Source organism: Euprymna scolopes, chromosome 30 (assembly GCF_053919585.1).
Source record: "Euprymna scolopes isolate OS-2025 chromosome 30, ASM5391958v1, whole genome shotgun sequence".
NCBI classification, from domain to species: Eukaryota; Metazoa; Mollusca; class Cephalopoda; order Sepiida; family Sepiolidae; genus Euprymna; species Euprymna scolopes.
In genome coordinates, this window is record NC_136511.1 from 17,896,598 (window position 1) to 17,923,935 (window position 27,338).

At 32.5% G+C, this 27,338-nt stretch overlaps 1 protein-coding gene across 4 annotated transcripts in view; it reads left to right on the top strand.

Moving 5' to 3' along the window:
• LOC145254682 (monocyte to macrophage differentiation factor 2-like) overlaps positions 1 to 27,032 on the top strand; it is a 172,600-nt gene extending 145,568 nt beyond the window's left edge. For all 4 annotated transcript variants that reach the window (XM_080113331.1, XM_080113332.1, XM_080113333.1 and 1 more), the window contains exons 3-7: positions 14,220 to 14,377; positions 19,318 to 19,392; positions 19,947 to 20,048; positions 23,400 to 23,469; positions 24,339 to 27,032. In XM_080113331.1, coding sequence (XP_079969457.1) covers positions 14,220 to 14,377; positions 19,318 to 19,392; positions 19,947 to 20,048; positions 23,400 to 23,469; positions 24,339 to 24,518 — 585 coding nt within the window. In that variant the 3' untranslated portion in view covers positions 24,519 to 27,032. The remainder of the gene's footprint in view (positions 1 to 14,219; positions 14,378 to 19,317; positions 19,393 to 19,946; positions 20,049 to 23,399; positions 23,470 to 24,338) is intronic.
• The last annotated feature ends 306 nt before the right edge of the window (positions 27,033 to 27,338 follow it).

The following is a 27,338-nucleotide window of genomic DNA, read 5'->3' on the forward strand; positions in this document are numbered from 1 at the left end:
ATCAAGCGTCTGAATGTCAGTGTATCTCATATTTAGATCAAGCGTCTGAATGTCAATGTATCTCATATTTAGATCAAGCGTCTGAATGTCAGTGTATCTCATATTTAGATCAAGCGTCTGAATGTCAGTGTATCTCATATTTAGATCAAGCGTCTGAATGTCAGTATATCTCATATTTAGATCAAGCGTCTGAATGTCAGTGTATCTCATATTTAGATCAAGCGTCTGAATGTCAGTGTATCTCATATTTAGATCAAGCGTCTGAATGTCAGTGTATCTCATATTTAGATCAAGCGTCTGAATGTCAGTGTATCTCATATTTAGATCAAGCGTCTGAATGTCAGTGTATCTCATATTTAGATCAAGCGTCTGAATGTCAGTGTATCTCATATTTAGATCAAGCGTCTGTATGTCAGTGTATCTCATATTGAGATCAAGCGTCTGAATGTCAGTGTATCTCATATTTAGATCAAGCGTCTGAATGTCAGTGTATCTCATATTTAGATCAAGCGTCTGAATGTCAGTGTATCTCATATTTAGATCAAGCGTCTGAATGTCAGTGTATCTCATATTTAGATCAAGCGTTTGAATGTCAGTGTATCTCATATTTAGATCAAGCGTCTGAATGTCAGTGTATCTTATATTTAGATCAAGTGTCTGAATATCAATGTATCTCATATTTAGATCAAGTGTCTGAATGTCAGTGTATCTCATATTGAGATCGAGTGTCTGGATGTCAGTGTATCTCATATTGAGATCAAGCGTCTGAATGTCAGTGTATCTCATATTTAGATCAAGCGTCTGAATGTCAATGTATCTCATATTTAGATCAAGCGTCTGAATGTCAGTGTATCTCATATTTAGATCAAGCGTCTGAATGTCAATGTATCTCATATTTAGATCAAGCGTCTGAATGTCAATGTATCTCATATTTAGATCAAGCGTCTGAATGTCAGTGTATCTCATATTTAGATCAAGCGTCTGAATGTCAGTGTATCTCATATTTAGATCAAGCGTCTGAATGTCAGTGTATCTCATATTTAGATCAAGCGTCTGAATGTCAGTGTATCTCATATTTAGATCAAGCGTCTGAATGTCAGTGTATCTCATATTTAGATCAAGCGTCTGAATGTCAGTGTATCTCATATTTAGATCAAGCGTCTGAATGTCAGTGTATCTCATATTTAGATCAAGCGTTTGAATGTCAGTGTATCTCATATTTAGATCAAGCGTTTGAATGTCAGTGTATCTCATATTTAGATCAAGCGTCTGAATGTCAGTGTATCTTATATTTAGATCAAGTGTCTGAATATCAATGTATCTCATATTTAGATCAAGTGTCTGAATGTCAGTGTATCTCATATTGAGATCGAGTGTCTGGATGTCAGTGTATCTCATATTGAGATCAAGCCCTGAATGTCAGTGTATCTCATATTTAGATCAAGCGTCTGAATGTCAATGTATCTCATATTTAGATCAAGCGTCTGAATGTCAGTGTATCTCATATTTAGATCAAGCGTCTGAATGTCAATGTATCTCATATTTAGATCAAGCGTCTGAATGTCAGTGTATCTCATATTTAGATCAAGCGTCTGAATGTCAGTGTATCTCATATTGAGATCAAGCGTCTGAATGTCAGTGTATCTCATATTGAGATCAAGCGTCTGAATGTCAGTGTATCTCATAGTTAGATAAAGCGTCTGAATGTCAGTGTATCTCATATTTAGATCAAGCGTCTGAATGTCAGTGTATCTCATATTTAGATCAAGCGTCTGAATGTCAGTGTATCTCATATTTAGATCAAGCGTCTGAATGTCAGTGTATCTCATATTTAGATCAAGCGTCTGAATGTCAGTGTATCTCATATTTAGATCAAGCGTCTGAATGTCAGTGTATCTCATATTTAGATCAAGCGTCTGAATGTCAGTGTATCTCATATTTAGATCAAGTGTCTGAATATCAATGTATCTCATATTTAGATCAAGTGTCTGAATGTCAGTGTATCTCATATTGAGATCGAGTGTCTGGATGTCAGTGTATCTCATATTTAGATCAAGCGTCTGAATGTCAGTGTATCTCATATTTAGATCAAGCGTCTGAATGTCAGTGTATCTCATATTTAGATCAAGCGTCTGAATGTCAGTGTATCTCATATTGAGATCAAGCGTCTGAATGTCAGTGTATCTCATATTTAGATCAAGCGTCTGAATGTCAGTGTATCTCATATTTAGATCAAGCGTCTGAATGTCAGTATATCTCATATTTAGATCAAGCGTCTGAATGTCAGTGTATCTCATATTTAGATCAAGCGTCTGAATGTCAGTGTATCTCATATTTAGATCAAGCGTCTGAATGTCAGTGTATCTCATATTTAGATCAAGCGTCTGAATGTCAGTGTATCTCATATTTAGATCAAGCGTCTGAATGTCAGTGTATCTCATATTTAGATCAAGCGTCTGAATGTCAGTGTATCTCATATTTAGATCAAGCGTCTGTATGTCAGTGTATCTCATATTGAGATCAAGCGTCTGAATGTCAGTGTATCTCATATTTAGATCAAGCGTCTGAATGTCAGTGTATCTCATATTTAGATCAAGCGTCTGAATGTCAGTGTATCTCATATTTAGATCAAGCGTCTGAATGTCAGTGTATCTCATATTTAGATCAAGCGTTTGAATGTCAGTGTATCTCATATTTAGATCAAGCGTTTGAATGTCAGTGTATCTCATATTTAGATCAAGCGTCTGAATGTCAGTGTATCTTATATTTAGATCAAGTGTCTGAATATCAATGTATCTCATATTTAGATCAAGTGTCTGAATGTCAGTGTATCTCATATTGAGATCGAGTGTCTGGATGTCAGTGTATCTCATATTGAGATCAAGCCCTGAATGTCAGTGTATCTCATATTTAGATCAAGCGTCTGAATGTCAATGTATCTCATATTTAGATCAAGCGTCTGAATGTCAGTGTATCTCATATTTAGATCAAGCGTCTGAATGTCAATGTATCTCATATTTAGATCAAGCGTCTGAATGTCAGTGTATCTCATATTTAGATCAAGCGTCTGAATGTCAGTGTATCTCATATTGAGATCAAGCGTCTGAATGTCAGTGTATCTCATATTGAGATCAAGCGTCTGAATGTCAGTGTATCTCATAGTTAGATAAAGCGTCTGAATGTCAGTGTATCTCATATTTAGATCAAGCGTCTGAATGTCAGTGTATCTCATATTTAGATCAAGCGTCTGAATGTCAGTGTATCTCATATTTAGATCAAGCGTCTGAATGTCAGTGTATCTCATATTTAGATCAAGCGTCTGAATGTCAGTGTATCTCATATTTAGATCAAGCGTCTGAATGTCAGTGTATCTCATATTTAGATCAAGCGTCTGAATGTCAGTGTATCTCATATTTAGATCAAGTGTCTGAATATCAATGTATCTCATATTTAGATCAAGTGTCTGAATGTCAGTGTATCTCATATTGAGATCGAGTGTCTGGATGTCAGTGTATCTCATATTTAGATCAAGCGTCTGAATGTCAGTGTATCTCATATTTAGATCAAGCGTCTGAATGTCAGTGTATCTCATATTTAGATCAAGCGTCTGAATGTCAGTGTATCTCATATTGAGATCAAGCGTCTGAATGTCAGTGTATCTCATATTTAGATCAAGCGTCTGAATGTCAGTGTATCTCATATTTAGATCAAGCGTCTGAATGTCAGTGTATCTCATATTTAGATCAAGCTTCTGAATGTCAGTGTATCTCATATTTAGATCGAGTGTCTGAATGTCAGTGTATCTCATATTGAGATCGAGTGTCTGGATGTCAGTGTATCTCATATTTAGATCAAGCGTCTGAATGTCAGTGTATCTCATATTTAGATCAAGCGTCTGAATGTCAGTGTATCTCATATTTAGATCAAGCGTCTGAATGTCAGTGTATCTCATATTTAGATCAAGCGTCTGAATGTCAGTGTATCTCATATTTAGATCAAGCGTCTGAATGTCAGTGTATCTCATATTTAGATCAAGCGTCTGAATGTCAATGTATCTCATATTTAGATCAAGCGTCTGAATGTCAGTGTATCTCATATTTAGATCAAGCGTCTGAATGTCAGTGTATCTCATTTAGATCAAGCGTCTGAATGTCAGTGTATCTCATATTTAGATCAAGCGTCTGAATGTCAGTGTATCTCATATTTAGATCAAGCGTCTGAATGTCAGTGTATCTCATATTTAGATCAAGTGTCTGAATATCAGTGTATCTCATATTTAGATCAAGCGTCTGAATGTCAGTGTATCTCATATTTAGATCAAGCGTCTGAATGTCAGTGTATCTCATATTTAGATCAAGCGTCTGAATGTCATTGTATCTCATATTTAGATCAAGCGTCTGAATGTCAGTGTATCTCATATTTAGATCAAGCGTCTGAATGTCAGTGTATCTCATATTTAGATCAAGCGTCTGAATGTCAGTGTATCTCATATTTAGATCAAGCGTCTGAATGTCAATGTATCTCATATTAAGATCAAGCGTCTGAATGTCAGTGTATCTCATATTTAGATCAAGCGTCTGAATGTCAGTGTATCTCATATTTAGATCAAGCGTCTGAATGTCAGTGTATCTCATATTTAGATCAAGCGTCTGAATGTCAGTGTATCTCATATTTAGATCAAGCTTCTGAATGTCAGTGTATCTCATATTTAGATCAAGTGTCTGAATGTCAGTGTATCTAAAATTTAGATCAAGTGTCTGAATGTCAGTGTATCTCATATTTAGATCAAGCGTCTGAATGTCAATGTATCTCATATTTAGATCAAGCGTCTGAATGTCAGTGTATCTCATATTTAGATCAAGCGTCTGAATGTCAGTGTATCTCATATTTAGATCAAGCGTCTGAATGTCAGTGTATCTCATATTTAGATCAAGCGTCTGAATGTCAGTGTATCTCATATTTAGATCAAGCGTCTGAATGTCAGTGTATCTCATATTTAGATCAAGCGTCTGAATGTCAGTGTATCTCATATTTAGATCAAGCGTCTGAATGTCAATGTATCTCATATTTAGATCAAGCGTCTGAATGTCAGTGTATCTCATATTTAGATCAAGCGTCTGAATGTCAGTGTATCTCATATTGAGATCAAGCGTCTGAATGTCAGTGTATCTCATATTGAGATCAAGCGTCTGAATGTCAGTGTATCTCATATTTAGATCAAGCGTCTGAATGTCAGTGTATCTCATATTTAGATCAAGCGTCTGAATGTCAGTGTATCTCATATTTAGATCAAGCTTCTGAATGTCAGTGTATCTCATATTTAGATCAAGCGTCTGAATGTCAGTGTATCTCATATTTAGATCAAGCGTCTGAATGTCAGTGTATCTCATATTTAGATCAAGCGTCTGAATGTCAGTGTATCTCATATTTAGATCAAGCGTCTGAATGTCAGTGTATCTCATATTTAGATCAAGCGTCTGAATGTCAGTGTATCTCATATTTAGATCAAGCGTCTGAATGTCAGTGTATCTCATATTTAGATCAAGCGTCTGAATGTCAGTGTATCTCATATTTAGATCAAGCGTCTGAATGTCAGTGTATCTCATATTTAGATCAAGCGTCTGAATGTCAGTGTATCTCATATTTAGATCAAGCGTCTGAATGTCAGTGTATCTCATATTTAGATCAAGCGTCTGAATGTCAGTGTATCTCATATTTAGATCAAGCGTCTGAATGTCAGTGTATCTCATATTTAGATCAAGCGTCTGAATGTCAGTGTATCTCATATTTAGATCAAGCGTCTGAATGTCAGTGTATCTCATATTTAGATCAAGCGTCTGAATGTCAGTGTATCTCATATTTAGATCAAGCGTCTGAATGTCAGTGTATCTCATATTTAGATCAAGCGTCTGAATGTCAGTGTATCTCATATTTAGATCAAGCGTCTGAATGTCAGTGTATCTCATATTTAGATCAAGCGTCTGAATGTCAGTGTATCTCATATTTAGATCAAGCGTCTGAATGTCAGTGTATCTCATATTTAGATCAAGCGTCTGAATGTCAGTGTATCTCATATTTAGATCAAGCGTCTGAATGTCAGTGTATCTCATATTTAGATCAAGCGTCTGAATGTCAGTGTATCTCATATTTAGATCAAGCGTCTGAATGTCAGTGTATCTCATATTTAGATCAAGCGTCTGAATGTCAGTGTATCTCATATTTAGACAAAGCGTCTGAATGTCAGTGTATCTCATATTTAGATCAAGCGTCTGAATGTCAGTGTATCTCATATTTAGATCAAGCTTCTGAATGTCAGTGTATCTCATATTTAGATCAAGTGTCTGAATGTCAGTGTATCTAAAATTTAGATCAAGTGTCTGAATGTCAGTGTATCTAAAATTTAGATCAAGCGTCTGAATGTCAGTGTATCTCATATTTAGATCAAGCGTCTGAATGTCAGTGTATCTCATATTTAGATCAAGCGTCTGAATGTCAGTGTATCTCATATTTAGATCAAGCGTCTGAATGTCAGTGTATCTCATATTTAGATCAAGCGTCTGAATGTCAGTGTATCTCATATTTAGATCAAGCGTCTGAATGTCAGTGTATCTCATATTTACATCAAGCGTCTGAATGTCAGTGTATCTCATATTTAGATCAAGCGTCTGAATGTCAGTGTATCTCATATTTAGATCAAGCGTCTGAATGTCAGTGTATCTCATATTTAGATCAAGCGTCTGAATGTCAGTGTATCTCATATTTAGATCAAGCGTCTGAATGTCAGTGTATCTCATATTTAGATCAAGCGTCTGAATGTCAATGTATCTCATATTTATATCTAGTGTTTGCTTCAGGGAAATGTCCCTTTGATTTCTTGGCACTTCGCTTGGAGTAAAATAAAATTAAAAAAAAAAAAAATAGGTGAAACAACTGTTCTTTATAAAAATAGAAATTTGTATAAAAATGTTTCTTAATTTTATCTGGACATACAAGACATACAAACATACATACAGCAAAATCTTTACAAAATAATCTATTGGTTGGAATTTCTAAGATAGTGGGTGAATGTTTGGTATTAGGTAGGATGCCCCTGCCGAGTTTGGACAAGCCGATAAAAAAAAAAAGAAAAAAATTAGACAAGCGTCTGAATGTCAGTGTATCTCATATTTAGACCAAAATATAAAAATAAGAGAAACTAGAGATTTTTTTTTCATTTTTTTTTTTTTCATTTTTTGTTATGAATCTCTTGTTTTTATTATTTAAAGATGGAGAGGGGGGTCATTACTTTTTCCTGACAAATGTATTAGTTGTCATCATCGTCATCATGATCATCATAATAAACATCAGCATCCAATTTAGTGTTCAAAATAAACCTATAACATTTGCTTATTAGAAAAACATCTTTGTTAGTCATTGCATTCATTGCAGATTTTTATTTTTAAAAGAAATTTCTACACAGAGTTCACACAACGTCCTTGAATTCTGACTTTTGCCTTGGAAAAGCCTTGTTTCTATTATTACTTTCAAAAATCCTTTGAAAATATGGAAAATGTCTTGAAAAGGCCTTGAAAATCATATTCTTTACGTCCAGTAAAAATTTGTGTTGCAATATTAAAAATAAAATCGATATAAGTACTATTAAATAATTAAGTATTAATGAAAAATACCATTAAATATTTTTTTAAATATTGAAAATAAAATCGAAAGACATGGTTCTGAAATTCAATCATATTATTGTGGATACAAGAGTTATGTCCCTTTATCCCAAAATTACCTGATGTTTTTCATATAACAACATTGGGTAGTTTTGTGATAAAGGGACGTAACTCTTGTATCCACAATATCAGAAATTCAAAATTTAAAAGTAAAATGAACACAGCAATCTACAATGGGAAAGATAATGTTTAAATCACGCTTGGTTGGCCAAATATAAGTGGGTCAAAGAATGTAAATATGATTATCAACAGGCACGTTGTTTTGTATGTAAATGAAAATGATTTTTCCATGTTAATTAAGTTTTTTTTATTTATTATATCATGGTTTGTATATATATATATATATATATATATATATATATAATATAAAGCTGTGTGTGTGTGTGTCTGGTCACGAATAGGCTTCTATATGGTTGACTATTTTAAAAAACTGATTACACATAATGATAGAATATGTATCGAGACACAGGAATGGGTATGTTTGATCTGGCAGAACGGTGGTTCATTAAAATTGTGGGGTCGCATTCACGCCTGGTCCACAAAGTATGGAAATAAAAAAATTAAAAAATTAAAAAAAAAAACGTTTACAAGTGTTTTTGATATAGATGTACATAATAATACTTTGATAAGTATGTTTTAACTTAAATAGGGATGATGGTATAATAAAATTGTGGGGTCTGCGTTCGCGCCTGGCCTCCATAGAATAGAAATAGGCACAAACTTTAATAAAGACTTTTCATATCTATCTACGTAAGTATACTTTGATAATTATGCTTCAGTTTGAAGAAATATGGTATAATAAAATTATGGGGTGTTCGTTCGCACCTGACCTCCATAGAATGGAAATATGTCAGAAAGTTTAACAAGGTTTTTTAATATAGATCCACAGAATATTGTGATAAGTGTTTCAGTGTGAACAGGTATGGCATAATAAATTATGAGGTTTATCTGTTTTATTTTTACTTTCATCATATTTTGTTTTGGTTTTGATACCCCCAAATTCGAAGCTATCTCTTTACAACCCTTCCTTTTCATCACCTAGCATACTTTCATAAATCAGAGTCCATTTTCTGTAGGCTGTTTTTGAACCCAGTCAACGACGGGTACTTTTGCTAGTAAAATTTAGTTTTGAAAACTTGAATTTTATCTGGAGAAGGGCTTGTAAAATTTTGAAAAATCTTTGAAAATGGACATTGAAAATCTTTAGATGGATAGGGTGGATTTTTTTTTTGGTTATTTTTTTAAGGCAGCTAACTTTAAATTAAAATAAATCACAGAAAAATATTTCTATTATACAAATATATGCTTTGTCCCAAAGGTTAATTTTTGATATCTATAATTGGTACTTGTATAGTTTAATCAAAACATTAAAAAATGAAAATATCGAAAAAAGGTTATATTGTATGTATCCGTTTTGAACTGAAGATCTCCAAAAAAAATTTTTACTTTATTTGATAGCATAGTTTTTTTTTGTTTTTTTTTTACAGCGGAAAAACACGTTTTTATGAGAGCGCGTTGAAGGAAGACATCTTGGATTTTGTTTAGCTTTTTGTTTGAATTTTATAAACGCCATGGGAGATAACTGCAGTTAAAGCGCCAACACTCCCTCCCCATTTTTAATACTAGCTTTTCTTCCTAAAAATCGAACCTTTTGCTCGGTATCATAATAAATTGTTTTTTCGCTGTAAAAAAATAAAAAAAATACTTGATGAAATTAAGTGAAATTTTTTTTCGGAGAACTTCATTCCATAACGGATATGTACAATTTAAACATTTTTCGATATTTTCGTTTTTTAATGTCTTGATTAAACTGTACCCTATAATTTAAATACAATTTTGGGCATATACACCCAGCAGCTTGCGTGTCTATACCTAAAGGTTCAATTTTCACAGACTCTACACATTAAGTTTGGCTGTATTTAAACAAGAACTTGTCAAATGGTGTATTGCAAGTGGTCTATTGTGTCTGATTTATCAGCATAGACATAAGGCTTTACATATCTAATAGGGTTAAATCACATAAATGAGGTGACTAGTTAGCAGGTCCATTTCATGAAATTATTCGTTCATCAAATGTTTCTCTCAGTAAGTTGACCACATCACGCTGTGTTTGGCATGTGAGTCTGTCCTGCTGAAACCACATGATGAATTGCCAAACCAAGATGAGCTCAAAATAATTGATAGTTACGAAATCTGCAATTAAAGAAAATAGAGTTGTCGATTTAAAGTTCAGCGTCTCTAAATAAACACTCTATACTTGCACATAAACTTAACCAGAAATTGTTATTTGAGTTAAACCAGGATATGCCAGGTCATCGTCTTGAAAGCTATCATCTACATGTGAAAAGAATTGTAAAAATAATAATATTCGGAAAATGTTAATTTTATTTATTATTTCGGACTATTAGTCTCATCTTTATTAGTTGTTGTTTTTTTTTTTTAAAATCTTTTTATTGGTTCACAACGTTTCGGCCAACTTCCTCTGGCCTTCATCAGGTGGTAACCGCGACGGATAGGAACATTTTTGACCAATTACCTCTGGCACACTTTGGGTGGGATTGAAACCGCTATCTTCAGACAATGTTCATCTGGAACCGTAGAGATTCAACGTCTCTATCAACTGCGCCACGGGCCCCGAAGGGCGATCAAGGTTGGATTCTTTGATGTTATAAATCCACATTTATTTATTATCTGATCTTCCATAGTCGGGTCCGTACCGATTGGTATATATATATATATATTATTCCTTAATTGGAATTTTTTTATTTTGAGATGAGCATTTTTTATGTTAATTTTATTTATTATTTCGGACTATTAGTCTCATCTTTATTAGTTGTTGTTTTTTTTTTTTAAATCTTTTTATTGGTTCACAACGTTTCGGCCAACTTCCTCTGGCCTTCGTCAGGTGGTAACCACGACGGATAGGAACTTCGAATCTCCTAACTGCATTCTCATAATAATAAATAAAATTAACATAAAAAATGCTCATCTCAAAATAAAAAAATTCCAATTAAGGAATAATATATATATATATATATTCGGAAAATGTTTGGCCTTTCTTTTCAATGATACGTCAGCAGTCATCATGCTGACGTGTCATTAAAACAAAAAAATAGACAATAACATGAAACACACAAAAAAATAACCAAACTACTTTTGAATCCATCTTATATTTCATTTCATTAGAAATTCTTTTCCACGGCTCTAATATTTTTAACTAACGTCATTTGGATGTAGACAGCGCTTTAATTGAAAATTAATTTATAATATGTGTGTGTGCTTATGTGTGTGTGTGTGTACTATCAAGAATTGTATAAGTCAACTGAATTAAAGGAATAAATTATAAGATGGTCAACAGCATGAATTTTGGAATATAACTCTTTGTCATTTATTCTCTATATTGCTCTGTAATTACATTGAGCTTCTTAAATAAGGATTGATATATATTATAAGAAAATATATTTCTACAGATATATATATATATATATATATATATATATATATATATATATATATATATATATGATAAAAATAGTGGCAATAGTATTCCGACAAGATAAAGAGATGAAAAAGGAACACTCCCAGTTACATGTCCGTCATTTATTGTAAGACTTATTTTGGATGAATAAATTGAAGAAAATAAAAAAATTTATTCATCTAGAAAAAGTTTCACAATAAAATGAAGAATACGAAAAAAAAATCCGTTGCTTTTGAGTTTGTCATTTACTTCATTTTTGTGGTAAATTCTTTGCCAGGCGTCTGATTTTTTTGTTGTTGTTTTTAGCCAAATTCATTTGGATACAACCAGCACTTCATTCCTTTTTTCCTTTAAATCATGATGAGCCTGCGCTGCTGTCACTATACCTGTATTTTTGTCAGTGGTCTGCATAGTGACTGACCAGAACAACCCCAACAACCATCTTTTATTGGTCACAGAAAATCAGAAAGAAAATGGTAGAAAGGTAACCCCATAAACCATAAGTTTTGTCAGTCAAACCTGTTTAGCAATAAAATCCCACCCCTAACACTGTAGAGATCCCTACGTGCTAGAAAGACTTCTACTCTAATAGCTTCTTTTCGAACATCTAGACTTTGGAATTCCCTTCCTATTACCTGTTTTCCTGACTGCATTGATATGCAGACGTTTAAATGTAATGTTAACCGATGTCTCGCTCATCTCGTCTAAACACGGTCCCAAATAGTTGCCGCTTATGTTCAAGGGGCAATATGTCTTGTTTTGTGTGAATATGACTTAAAAAAAAAAATTGGAGAAGCAAGCAATGATAGTTATCAATGTACATGTGAGAGACAGGGTCAGAACACAAAGCAAAGGTTGTGCAATCCCCAACTCTATCCTATCTTGAATCGGTAATGTTGGATTCCAGTGGCATGGAGAAAGTCCAGGACGATTGGAAACAATGCTGAGAAAAACAGAGAGAACATACAGCACCTGGTATTCCCAAATGATCACCCATTTTAGTACTGAACAGGCTCAACATTGCTTAACCAGTGTGTCAAACACAATTATGCCATATTAAATGAGGGACATGGCATGAAACTGCAGTTCAATAAAATGTTTGTTTCTTTTAAATGGACTAAAAAAACAGTCTTTTGTTTTGTCATTGCTCTGCATAAAGAAGTTGTGTATTTTTTGAATCGGACGATCTTTTTTTTTCTTTTTTTTTTTTTTTTACATAGGCATCACCACATTATCAAGGCTAAGAGGCCACTCAAGGATAAGGGTTAAAGAGTGTACAATAGAAATTGGACAATATAGTAATCATTAGTAATGAAAATTTGGTAAATTTGATAACTTATATGGAACGGCTCATCAAGAACTTATTTACGTTAGACTTGAACACAACCATATTGTAGTCAGCCGGAAAGCAGGAAAACGGAAGACAATTCCACAGGCGTGCAGTTCTAAGAAAGAAGCTTTGTTCATGGAATCTACGTTTAGGTTTAGGCACAGATAAAGAGTGGGGGGAATTATTGATAGTGTTTACAGCTAGACGAGTGTTTCTTGTGAAAGTTTCTATTTTTAGAAATATTATTCAAATTATCGCAATTCAGTTTTGTACTTCTATATTTAAGTCACCCAAGCTCGCTGGAAAAATGGTGGGATACTTCTACCACACCAGTAGATATCTCACTCCTGGGGCAATTCTCTATTTGTATAAAAGCCAAGTACGTACAAGGATGGAGTACTGTTGCCACATCTGGGCAGGAGCTGCTAGAAGCAGCTTATCTTGCCTTGACAGAGTTCAAAATAGACTTTGTGGCTTAGTGGGAGATGCTCTTTTCTCTTCTCTGCAACTTCTTTCCCACAGAAGGGACGTTATGAGCCTGTCTTTGTTTTATCGTTATTTCCATGGCAAGTGCTCGTCTGAACTCCAATCTCTGGTCCCACCTTGCCAATCTTTCATGAAAAATGCCCGTCTAGCTGAAACCACTCTTTATCTGTATCTAAATCAAAACGTAGATTCCATGAACAAAGCTTCTTTCTTAGAACTTCACGCCTATGGAACTCTGTTCCGTTTGCTTGCTTCCCAGCTGACTACAACTTGATTGTCTTCAAGTCCAACATAAACAAATTCTTGATGAACCTCTCCCTTAAGTAATCCAATTTACCAAATTTCTATTACTAATGATTACTACAATATTATCCCATTGACTACCGTACAATAATAATATATAATCCCTTATCCTCGAGTGACCTCCGGGCGTTAATAAGTGGGGACTCCTATGTAAAAAAACAAAACAAAAAAACTCCCTCCCTTTTTTTTTTTTACTTGATGTGTAAGAAAATAGAGGGATAGAAAAAGAAATTCACAAGAGAAGACAGAGGGGGGAATAGAAGATAATGGAGAAAAGGAAGGAAGATGCTTTTGATATAAACAACGATCGCCTACTCGAAAAAGATATAGAAGGGTTTTTGGCAGTCTTTGGCTAGCGAGCGAAGCGTACACATCGGCTCTCGCCCCGCCTGGGGTGAGAGGCAGGGGCAGAAATCTCAGTAAGGACGAACTTAAAAAGTTCTTGTTCTTAGCTAGAGAATTAACCTGAAATCTCAAGTATACAACCTGCATCACGAAGTGCGGATAACGAAAACACGACGTTAAACAAATGTAGAATGATTGCAAATAATTATTTTATTTGGTTTAAACGAAAATGACCTCAGAGTTTTTTCTTTGTTTTTCGATTGCCGGCATAAGTGAAGATGCAGTTTATTTCAGGTATGCCCTGACGCTAGACGACGAAGACACAGACACGAAACCAGAGTGACGGCCGAAAAGGACAAGGTTGCCACACGGACTTGGGGTCATGCACGTTTAACGTGCCTTGAGCAGCAGAGGTATGTTTTCCAGTGACCAGTGCGAGTCTGGTCACGCTGGAGGGGTCCACCACTAGACGACACATGCCCGGGACATCCGTCCCGTTACATGTGAAAAAAATTTTTTTTTTTTTTCGTTTTATATTTTATGCTTTCTTATCTATTTGCAGCTCTGGATTTTGCCGAGCTTTGGTGGCCTCTTGTGGCTTCTATATTGGTCGGTGACGGACCACCAATTCCTCAGTGCCTGGGTCTTTGGTCTCGCTCTACTTTCACTCTTTACGACGTCCACCATCTATCATGCTCTCTCCTACTCAGGGAAATTGAAGTAAGTGACGCTCTCGCTGTCCGTCTGTTAGTACAGTTGAAAGTTCAATTGGAAGCGGATGTTAGGGTTATTTTATTTTACTTACCCACCCCCTCCAAGAGGTTAAACACAAGGTCAAGCGTGGTTTTGATAAAAATGTTACTGTGGGACAAACTGGATTCGAACGGTACAACAAGGTTTTTAGTCAATGTCGTTAACCACTTAGCCACCATCACTTCCACTGATTATATTATCAGAAAGATGAAAAATGAACACATGTGCATTTTAACTCAACGAAAGTATTTGTTTGTTTTCATTTTCAAAAGAGTGATACTAGCAAAAATAGGAGATAATCCAAAATTAATGCATTTTTTCGAAAATGACTGTTAAAATTCCTAAGACTTTTTTAAAAGTTAAAAAAAACAACATTTTATCCATTTCATAATATTCTAAACTGAATGTTATATTTTATTTATGTGTTTTGAAAAAAAAATTAATTTTAAAATAATTATTTTGAAAATATAGAATATTGCATTTTATTTGTAAATTTTAAATATAATTTATTTTGAAATATTGTTAAATTTTTAACAATTTTGATTAGATTAAAAAAAAAACAACTACTTGATCAATTTAGATGATTTTTGGAATATGACATCCTTGTTCTGTGACAGGTACATACATAAAGATTTTTCTGTAATTTTTAAAAATTAGGTAGAATTCTAAATAAACCGTTTAATTAAGTAATTTTAAATACAAAGTTTACAGAACAAAAATGGATACAAGTACACTTTAACTTGCTGGAAGTATTTTTTTGTTTTCATTTTCAAAAGAGTTACACTGGCAAAAAGGAAAGACAATCCAAAATTAAAATATATATACATAAAATAAAATAAATTCCATCCATTTCATACTATTCTAAACTGATTGTTATATTTTATTTGTGCATTAAAAAAAATATTTTGAAAAATATAGTTTGCAAAAAATTATTTGGTAAAAACTATTTTGAAAAAAATTCTTTTGAAACATAGAATGGTACATTTTATTTGTAAAAAAAAAAAAATTATTTATTTTGAAATAAATTTTTTTTTAAGTCAGTAAATATGTATGTTTTTAACTTTTATTTTTTTTTTTAAATAAAAAGTTAAAAACCAAAACAGTAAAACATTCCTATTTTACATATTCTTTTATAATTAAAAAAAAAATTAAAAAAAGAAATCTCTTTCTAACAAAGATAAAAGGAATAAAAGGATGTTGGTGCTTCTTCGTTATAAGAGCGAAATTCTGAAGTCGAAAATGATTTTTCATTAAAAAAACCAATGTTATCTTTTTAATGTCAATTTCGACTAAAAACAATGTTATTTACTCAAATGTCATGTCGGAATTAGTTAAATATTACTGAATCTATTATTTTATAAAACTCAAATCGTCTGGCTTGGGTGTTGAAACTATCTATCCAGTTTACAACTTCCGGTTTGAAAGATTCTGCACATGCATAATTAAATAAAAACAAAGCTATGAAAGTTTTTTTTAATCGACAATTTTTTCGCGTTTAAAATATGCAAATAAAAACAAAGCTATGAAAGTTTTTTTTTAATCGACAATTTTTTCGCGTTTAAAATATGCAAATAAAAACAAAGCTATGAAAGTTTTTTTTTAATCGACAATTTTTTCGCGTTTAAAATATGCAAATAAAAACAAACCTATGAAAGTTTTTTTTTAATCGACAATTTTTTCGCGTTTAAAATATGCAAATAAAAACAAAGCTATGAAAGTTTTTTTTTTAATCGACAATTTTTTCGCGTTTAAAATATGCAAATAAAAACAATGAAAGTTTTTTTTTAATCGACAATTTTTTCGCGTTTAAAATATGCAAATAAAAACAAAGCTATGAAAGTTTTTTTTTAATCGACAATTTTTTCGCGTTTAAAATATGCAAATAAAAACAAACCTATGAAAGTTTTTTTTAATCGACAATTTTTTCGCGTTTAAAATATGCAAATAAAAACAAACCTATGAAAGTTTTTTTTTAATCGACAATTTTTTCGCATTTAAAATATGCAAATAAAAACAAAGCTATGAAAGTTTTTTTTTAATCGACAATTTTTTCGCGTTTAAAATATGCAAATAAAAACAAAGCTATGAAAGTTTTTTTTTAATCGACAATTTTTTCGCGTTTAAAATATGAAAATAAAAACAAACCTATGAAAGTTTTTTTTTAATCGACAATTTTTTCGTGTTTAAAATATTCAAATAAAAACAAAGCTATGAAAGTTTTTTTTAGTCGACAATTTTTTCGCGTTTAAAATATGCAAATAAAAACAAACCTATGAAAGTTTTTTTTTAATCGACAATTTTTTCGCGTTTAAAATATGCAAATAAAAACAAAGCTATGAAAGTTTTTTTTTAATCGACAATTTTTTCGCGTTTAAAATATGCAAATAAAAACAAAGCTATGAAAGTTTTTTTTTAATCGACAATTTTTTCGCGTTTAAAATATGCAAATAAAAACAAAGCTATGAAAGTTTTTTTTTAATCGACAATTTTTTCGCGTTTAAAATATGCAAATAAAAACAAAGCTATGAAAGTTTTTTTTTAATCGACAATTTTTTCGCGTTTAAAATATGCAAATAAAAACAAAACCATAAATCCCTTTTGTTTTGCGTCTTTTTTTTTTTTTTTTTTTAACATTGACATTTTAAGAATTTTATTTGTATTTTTCATTGCAAGTTGGAATCGTTTTCAAACAAAAACAAAACAAATATGTTTATGGTTTATTCTGTTTTAAAGTCTTTTATATGTTCTGTAATTGACAGTTTAAAGACATTAAAATTACTCAGATCAACTTGCTCAATAATTATAACCATGTTAATAAAAAGAAACTACTTAATAGTTACACATAATAATATATAATAAAAAGTGTTAACACATAATGATATATAATTAATAGTTAACACATAATGATATATAATTACTAGTTAACACATAATAATATATCATTTTTTTTATTAATGGAATATAATTAAAAATCGTATAATAAGTAACTGTTACCAAAGGCAATAAAAATGACATCCCATAGTTAACTGGTTTGTTAAAAAAAACCCGAAGAGATTAAACCATTTAACCAGTAAATCCTATTTCTCACTGTAACTGTAACCAAATGCAATAACAATTACTTTTCTTACATATTTGCTTTAGATTTTATGATTGAAACTATTTTTAAGTTTCTTTTATTGCATTAGATTCTGTAATTGTCAGTTTAAAGACGTTAAAATTACTTGCAAATGTTTATTAAGACTTTGAAGATTATGCAAAAAATAGATTTTCTAGCCTGTTAAAATTGGGCAAAAGTTATAGCCGTTGGCTCATAGTATGTGCTTTATGTCATACTGGTTTTCATTAAGAGTCACACTTCTTTGTTTGCAAAGCCATTCAACAGAAGTGACGTCAGACAAATTTTAAGGTACGGATGACCAACACTGTATTTAATATTGCTTTTTTTAAAGCAAATATAAAACTAAAAGATTTGGTAAATTTTTGCTTGGTTCCCACCTTAACATTTTCCTTTAAAATGATGACTTTTCTAGGTTTTCGTGTATGCTGAAAACAAATATCGCCTTTAAATTTTCTGCAAATAAGTAGTTTTACAGGTATTAAACAATCTTATATACGTTAAAACACCGGTTCCCACTGGATCACCAAACTTAAGCAACATTGGTAATATAATAAAATATTTATATTTTATTAAATAAAATAAAATATATTAAATAAATTTTTTTTTTTTTTCAATAATAAATCCAGAATCACAAATAATTTTTTAAAAATAACTTTGACTGCTGAGATCTCATCGACTCATCATTATGAATACGTATGTACGGAGCACTTGACTGGTAGAAAGTAGCGGAAGAAATAAGAACATTCACAGTTGACTTTATGTAGACATTTTATTTAGGAGGAGGTAATACATAGAACAATACAAATAACATCTATCAGTTTTAGTCTGATATTGAGTTTTCTTTGTCATAACTATTATGGACAGAAGTAAGATATCTCCATTTTCATTTACCAGAATTAAAATTCATTCTTCCATTGGCGCTTGCCAGCATCTGTCTGGCGTCCTTTTCACGTCTCCATGCAAGAAAACTCGCATCCATCCATAGCCCCTGGAGGGGTATAGGCTATCTACAACTTTTGTAGATGTTTTTGTAGCGAAGAGTTCTTTTTACAGGATGAGGGTGCTGGCCCCACCCCAACCTTCCCAGAAGGTACATACAGCGCCTAGCCTTTCAAAATGGTTACCCATCTGGTCCTGGCCAGGCTCAATGTTGCTTAACTTCGGTGATCTGGCGAGAACCGGTGTGTCAACGTGATTGTGCCGTACATAAGAAAACTCCTCGCATAGCAGAAGATAATTTCGTCTGAAACAGAAAAGGAGTTAACTCCCCTTGATTGTAGTTCTATCGTCCTTACAAAAACACTTAATTTTGGCTTGATTTTAACCTTGGAGTAATTTTTTTTTATTTATTTCGTTACTTAAAGTGGCTTCATGCTTTGTCTGGAGTGATTTCCATGAAAAAAAGAAAATAGATGTTACTTTATCAGATTTGTAAACAGTTGATTTTTTTATTTGTTTTTATTTTTATTTGATTTTTTTATTTGTTTTTATTTGTTTTTTATTTTTATTTGATTTTTTTATTTGTTTTTATTTGTTTTTATTTGATTTTTATTTTTTTTTATTTGATTTTTTTATTTGTTTTTATTTGTTTTCATTTGATTTTTTTATTTGTTTTTATTTGTTTTCATTTGATTTTTTTAATTTGTTTTTTATTTGTTTTATTTTTATTTGTTTTTATTTTTATTTGATTTCTTTTATTTGTTTTTTATTTGTATTTGTTTTTATTTGTTTTTTATCTTTATTTGATTTTTTTTATTTGTTTCTAATTAATTAATTTTTTTTTTCGCAGAACATTAAAAGATGTGTTTCACATGGGAGATCGTGCAGTCATCTACATTTTCATCGCAGCATCTTATACGCCATGGTGAGTTTTTGCACAAAATCTACGGAAACAAAATTTCTTTTTAAAATGAGGATTGATAATTCATATTATATTAAAACAAATGGCGTTCCAAATGTAATGCCTCCTATTTTTTAATCAGCCCTAATGGATCAAAGAAAATTGCAAATTGCATTGTTATGATGACTAAACTTATGCATTCACAACCTAAAAGTTTCATCTCTTTGTTACAGATATTGACAGTGTGAGGCTCTAAGAAAGCAACCTCTGTCATAGACGTGCGTCAAAAGCAGAGATATGTCATTGAATTCCTGGCAAAAATTCATTTAGAACGGTAGTAATTATGCATAAAAATAAATTCTAGAGCACAAATGGTCGCTCGTTTTAATAGTACCACTCCCATGTTCGTAGTTCTTCAACTTTTATACATTAAAAAAATTACTTTTGTTGCAATGACCCTTATACATGAATTTTCCCTTAAAAAAAAAGCTGAAAATCAATTTTTTTTTTTTTTTTTTTCGATTTCATTTTTTTTTTCGATTTAAACATTTTAATGATGTGTGACTTTTTATTTTCAGGCTTTTGTTAAAGGATATGGAATCATGGGGTCTGCAAGTGCGTTGGCTGATTTGGTTGCTGGCCATGTTGGGCATCTCGTACCAATATATGTTCCATGAACGGTGCGTACCAGAGTTTTTTCATGAATCGGCATAATTACACGGAAATTGTATTTGAAATATTGTTGTTTCTACTTGTGCCTGATAGTTGTGCACCCGGAGTTATGAGGCGGATAAAAATCTTTCGAGAACGCTGGTCATTTTTTTTTTTTTTTTAAACTGTATATTGCAATACATGCAGAAATCGCTCTTTTTTTTTTTTTTTTTTTTTCCTTTTTATTCTCCACCCCCACCACAACCGTTTTAAGCTAACTTTAAAGATAGTGAATCTTCCCCCACCTCCCCAAATCGAGAGTATCCTATATCTTTACAAAGCCTTAATTCGCTCATCTGGCCTAGTGTCGCTAACTATAAGGACAGTGGACTTGATCTTAACCCTCCCCTCTCCCGCCCATGTTTTTTCTTTTTTTTTGTTTTTTTTTTTCAATAATTTAATTTTGTGATAAAGATAAGGAACATACGTCTTTGTTGTGAACACAAATTCTCAGCTGAGATTCAACCTGAGTACTCCCCATTCAAACTCCTTGGCTTAACATTCACAGGCAACATGAATTGGAACAAATACATTGTGGACATTGCCAAAGCTGCTGCAAAGAAAGTGGGCTCCCTCTATGTTGCTAGAAAATTACTTACACCAGAGAGCATCCTTTACAAAATCACCATTCGCCCATGCATGGTGTATTCTTGTCACATCTGGGCTGGTGCATCTACCACTTGTCTCTCACTCTCCGACACAGTCACAAAAAAAGGAGTCTCAAACTTAGAGGTCTCACACTGTCGATCAAGCTCCAACCTCTTTTTTCAATTTTCTCATTTTGTTTTAGCTGTGGATGGGGCATCCTAACAGATGCCAGACTTTCATGCATTAGCTCAGACTTTAAAAATTTTTTTTTTTTTATTGCATTTTCACTCAAAACAAAAACTATCTGGAACATAATTGCATGTAGGGACTTGAGCAACAAGATGACTGTTTACGTTACACTTGAACTTCTGCATATCAGTACAGTTGGGGAAACAGGAACTCAGAATGGAATTCCAAAGTTTAGTTTTGGGGAAAAAACTGTTAGAGTAGGTTTTTTTACTTCTAGGGATCTCTACGGTGTAGGGGTGGGATTTTTTTTTTTTTCAACTAAAAGATCTTTGTAAAATTCTAACTGCCACAGTAAGTGCAATTGTTTGTATCTTTCTTGCACTTGGTTCATCGGATATATTTGCCAGGTAATTTTTGAAAGTCTTTTTCATGAGTTTGGTTGTTCCTATGATTACGACAATTTGGACGCTAACAGATAAGTAAAAGTTTATTTTTGTTTTGTTTTTTAATTAAATAATCATACTAAAACCTTCTGTGGCATTTCCAGAAGAATCTCAGATTAGATTCGAATTTTTGTTTCTTCTTCTAAAAAATTTTTTTTTTCACTAATAAGAAAAAAAGCATACAAAATAGGGAATTAAAGTGGCCAAAAAGTGGGTGATAACTGTACGCTAATCTCTTAGTAAAATAGTTATCTCCCTCAGATCAGTGACGACATATAGTACACCTCCCTTTTTTGCTTGTAAAATGAATAAATAAAAGTTGTCAAAATAAAATTTTAAGAAATTAATCCTGAGTTTTTATTTATAAAAGGAAACACACATTCAAAAATTTCAGAATTCTGTCTTTTTTACGAAAACAAATCTTTTCGATTTTTCAATTCAGTCCTGAAATTGCATTTGTCTGCCCCTGCTACGCACTCTTCAAATGTCCCAACTGAAAACCTAAGCACTAGTGCCATTAATTTGTTTTCAACCTCTGTCATGGACGTGCGTCAAAAGCAGCAACAAATTTACTTTCATAATAATATCTGGACTGAATCCAAGGGACGTAACTCTTCTCAAAATATTAGAATTACTTCCCTTAAAAGTGCAACATGTTTCAATATTCTCTAGATGAATTTGTTTTCATTTAACGAAAATGGTTTTCCAATTTATGTGCAAAAGATATTTTCTTATTTTTTTAGATTTTCACATTTTCTCTTTTTTTTTTCTTCTTTTTCTTTTTTTTCTTTTTTTTAGATTTTCACATTTTTGATTTTTCACATTTTTGCTTTTTCTCGTTTTAATCCAGAGAGTGATAAATAAATTTCTTGGGGTGATGGGAGATAAAATTCCGCCAGGGACTCATAAAAAAATCAAATTTGTGCGTCCAAGAACCCATTAAAACAAATAAAAAATGTTAGCATCACTGAATGCATATTCTCAGGAGATTACAGCGGATTTCTCAATAAATAGTTCTGTTTAAAATTCTGAATCTGGAACATTCACCCATTCGTACAATGTTGTGTATTTCATCATTTGCGGATTGGGGAAAAGTGCATATGTCGACTGACAATGTCTCGTAATTTGCATGAGAGACGCTCATGCATATTCAAAGGAGAAGCGAATATATAAATGGCAAGAAATTTGTTGATGGTTAACAGGAACTTAAAAATTTTCTTTTTTACAAAGGATTCACCATTTATCAAGGCCTGGAGGCCACTCGGGGATAAGGGTTAATGAGTGTATAGTAGTCAATGGGAAAATGTTATAGTAATCGTTAGTAGTGGGAATTTGGTAAATTAAATTACTTAAAGAGATGGCTAATCAAGAATTGTTTACATTTGACGTGAAGACGACGATATTGTAGTCAGCTGGAAAGCAGAAAAACGGAGGAGAGTTCCACAGGTGTGCAGTTCTAAGGAAGAAGTTTTGTTCATGGAATCTACATTTAGGTTTAGGCTCAGATAAAGAGTGGGCAAAATAATTGATAGTGGTTTCAGCTAGATGAGTGTTTTTCATGAAACATGGATATAAATATCACTAAAACATCCGCTGGGTCATAAGCTTCATTTTGAACCGCCTGCCTGCCTGCCTCTCTCTGTCTGTCTCTCACACACACACACACACTCACACACACAAACAAACAAACACACACACTCACACAAACAAACACACAAAACACACACACACACACACACACACAGAGTAAAGCAAACTTACTAAGGGAGATAATAACTTCCGGTAAATACCGGAAAAGTATTGAGTAAATAAAACGTTGTTTAGTAAATCGTTGTTTTTTTACATTTTTTGCATTTCCATACACCAAACATGGACATAATTATCACTAAAACATCCGCTGGGCCATAAGTTTCATTTTGGTACCTAACTTGCCTGAGTGGATTGCTTGTAGGCTGAGACAAACCGCGTCACACACACACACACACACACACACAGACAGTATGAAAATTTATAATAGATATAAGTTTTTCAGTTCTTTTAGTTCATTCTTTTCGTTTACATGTGCGAGCGATAATTCTTATCAACTATTTTTCTTTGCAGATACAAATGGTTGGAGACTCTCCTCTATTTGATTATAAGTATTTGCCCATCAGTGACGATCCTTGCTATGGTTGGTTTATTTCACTCTCGTCTCATTTCAACCCGTTTCATCCGTCTTTTTTCAAGCAAAGCAAATCATAAAAAAAAAAATAAAGTGCAACAAGCCACGTTAAAAAAAAATGTTGAGTTTTTTTTTTAAATTTATTTTTACTTTTTCACCCCAAACAGGGCACATTGCCACTTGGGTGTAAGGGATTATTATTTGGGACCATGTCTACAAGGTCTTTTAGAGATTGACTTCCAAAGTAACCTATCTCTGGCCAGATTTTTATCAAAACTCTTTAGGCTGTGGCATTTCGAAGCTACATGCTTCTTATCAAAAAAGAAGGACCAGAATTATATAAAATGCAAATATAGATAATTTTGTATAATAAATAAGTGCATTCCTATTTATGTCTCTATACTGTCAAGATTTAAACTTCCTCTAAGCTCATCAGGTCTAAACCAGCCTGTATTTTATCAGCCGAACAATAAAGAAAAGTAAAAGGGGAAAATTAAGAAAAAAGAAACCTCTTTAGATCATAGCATTTCGAATTTAAATGCTTCTCATCAGAAGAGGAGAAGAGTCGGAATTATACAAAATTATCTATAGTTGCATTCTTCTGATGAGAAGCATTTAGCTTCAAAATGCCATGGCCTAAAAAGTTTTTTTTTCTTTTCTTAATTTTCCAGTTTTAGTTTTCTTTACTGTTCTGATGATATAATAAGGTTATTCATAAATTTTATTCCCCATCTTTCATTTAATGTTTGCTCCCCTTAATAGTGTTGAGCTTTCTTATCTTGATTAGTTTTGCTTTGTTAAAGATTTATTCTTTGAAGAAAACAATTGTATTATATATATATATATATTTATCAATTTGTTTTTCCTTTATTTTTCAGAAAGAAACTTCCGGCCTGTATGAATTGACGCTGGGTGGCATCACCTACGCAATGGGCGTTGTTTTCTTCAAATGTGACGGCATCATTCCATTTGCCCACGCTATCTGGCATTGCTTCGTCTTTGTTGGGGCTACGTTTCATTTTTACGCAGTTAGCACTTACCTGATGGGTCACAACTAGTGTTGGGATGATTTATCGGGGATCAAAAAAATTGGAACTTGTTGGGATGTCGTAATCAGGGAAAATTTGAGCCTTATTTCCGATAGCAAAAACGATTCTTTAAAAAAACATTTATGATTAGATATGAAACATTTATTTATTTATTAGAAAATTTGTATTTAGAACATTGGCGAAAATATATGTGGACATTACATGGGGGGGGGGTTACTAACTAGCTAAGGATGAAGCGCAGGTTAAGAATCCTCTACTCAGATTTAGAATTGATTCTTATTTCCGATAACAAAAACGATTCTTTAAAAAAAATGTTTGTTTTTTTTTATGACTAAATATGAAACATTTATTTATTTATTAGAAAATTCGTATTTACAACATTGGCGAAAATATATAGATTTAGAATTGATTCTTAGAACTTAATTTTTTGTTTGAGTAAATTTTGGTAAACGAAGCAAATATTGCAACTCTGAAATTTTGAGATGAGATGTGAATGTTTGTATTGCTTTGGTTACTCGGATAATCATTCTCATATTGGGTGTTATTGGCACGACGTTTCGGTGTGGTTACTGCATAGATATTCTTATAAATAATTACTGTTTTATTGTATTTTTATTTATTTATTTTTTTGTTTGTTTGAAATTTTAAAACCCAATGCTTATTCTCGTTTGATATTAAACCAATTTTCAATTTTTGGAGAATTAGAAACCCTAACTGATAAACTATCTCTAGAATAGCTATTATTTTCACTGAATTTAGATGAAAATGGCACAAGTTAATAAATAGATAAAAATGGCACAATAGAAAAAATATAATTGAAAATCTCACAGTGAATTTATCAAAATCTCAGCTTTTTTCGTGGGGGGGGGGGTCTCCCTGGAGTTACTACATTTTAGAACTTTTTATGTATCGTGGAGATTGTAATATCTACGATTTGTGAACGCGTGTCGCGTCTAGATTTATTTATATCGACTTTTAAAAAATTCTTGCTATTTCGGTTCCTCTCGTGTTAATTTGGCTTTTTAGTATAAAAGCAAAACTAATCTGAAGCGAACGTCCAGAAAGCAATAAAGCTTTGATCAGTGTGAGGGGAAACCCCTTATATCAGACAATTGCTATTCAATTTGGACAATCCCCTTTTTATGGAGAGCTAATCTCCCCCCCCCCAACATCTTGGGGAAACCAAAGTTGGGTAAACAAATCCAAAAAAACTGCCTCACAGTAAAAGTTAACTGCGAGATTTCTGTTTGACCTCATTAAATTCACGCACCTGTCAATTCAGGTTTTAATCCATGCCAGGAATATATGTTGGGGGGGGGGAGCCATAATTTAAGAAAATTAAAAATAAAAGCAACATATTTCAGAATATTTATCAATTTAAAAGGAATCGGTAATTGTATCGGAATCTGGAAAAGTTTTGGAATTGCCCCTCACTGGTTACGACATCCACAAACATTCTTCTCCTTTGTTATCGAGTGACCGTTTATTTTGTTTTCATGCTCATTAACTGCCCTGTCTTTCAGTCGGTCGTTGGGGATGGGGAGGGATAGGGAGGGACATGAAGTGACTATAATACCCCCCCCCTTCCCCCAACACAAAAAAAAATTGACGCTCATCGTTTTTGTTGTTTGTTTTTAATCTCACATGTTTATTTCTGTCGTTATTCCCAGAAATCCTTTGTTTACCCTCCCACTCCCACCACCCTACACACACACACAGATTCTTATCGTCATGATTTTGTGCGATTATTTATTCATCTCCACTCTTGCCGCCACTCTCACTACTGTCGCCATCTCTACTTTGAAATGTTGAAAAAAAACAAACATTTTGGTCAATAATTGAATATTTTATTTTATTTTTATTTTTTTGAAATTCTTTGAGATGAGGTTTCAAAATTTGCGTATTTTTTTTTTTTTTGCAGGTTGTTATCCTCATCTTCATAGTTGTTGTTGTTGTTTCACCATGTTTCGGCCAACTCATCCTCGGGCCTTCTTCAAGGCAGTAATTACTGGGGATACATTTACCAAACTCAGCATTCCTATCCTGTCACGGTTAACCACCTGAAGACAGCCAGAGGAATAGCTGTCAGAAACGTGTTGACGCAACAACAATTATAAAGATGAGAATAACGGTCCGCAAAAAAACATTGATATGCAAATTGAATATTTATTACAAATAAAAAAAAAATGTTACCATAAATTTTTATTATACATGTTTGCTTTTTTTTTTTTTTTAACATCTTCACAAAATTTTTTTAGTTTATTTTTCCTATGAGAGAACATTGTTCAATTTTTGACCAAAATTATTGTTTTGAGGATTATCCATTTTTCAATCCCCGTCCCCCTCTTTTCCCAAATCTGATTCAAAAATCATTGTAAATGCCAAAATCCATGATTAATCTGAAGAACTGAGAAATATTTCTGAAAAAAAAAAAAAAAATCGTGATGATCAAAAACAAATTCATGAAATCAAGTCATCACATCTAACATGAAATATTCATGTAACGTGAAGAAAAAACTCCCCCCCCCCTCAAAAACTGACTTTTTCAAAGAGACTTTATTTAAACCCGGTCTTCCAAAAAAAAGTCTCAAAATGGCTTCATCTTAAATCATTGCAAACAAAACAGCCATTTTTATTTTTTACTTAATCGAGTTATTCCCCTTGCTTACAAGTTTTTTTTATTTAGACATGGAGTTTTTTTGTTTTTTTTGGATTTCTCATCTTTTTTCTTATTTTTTATTTTTTACTTAATCGAGAGTTATTCCCCTTGTTTAGAAGTTTAGTTTATTTTTATTAAAGTATTGAGCTTTCTTTTTTTTTTATCTTTTT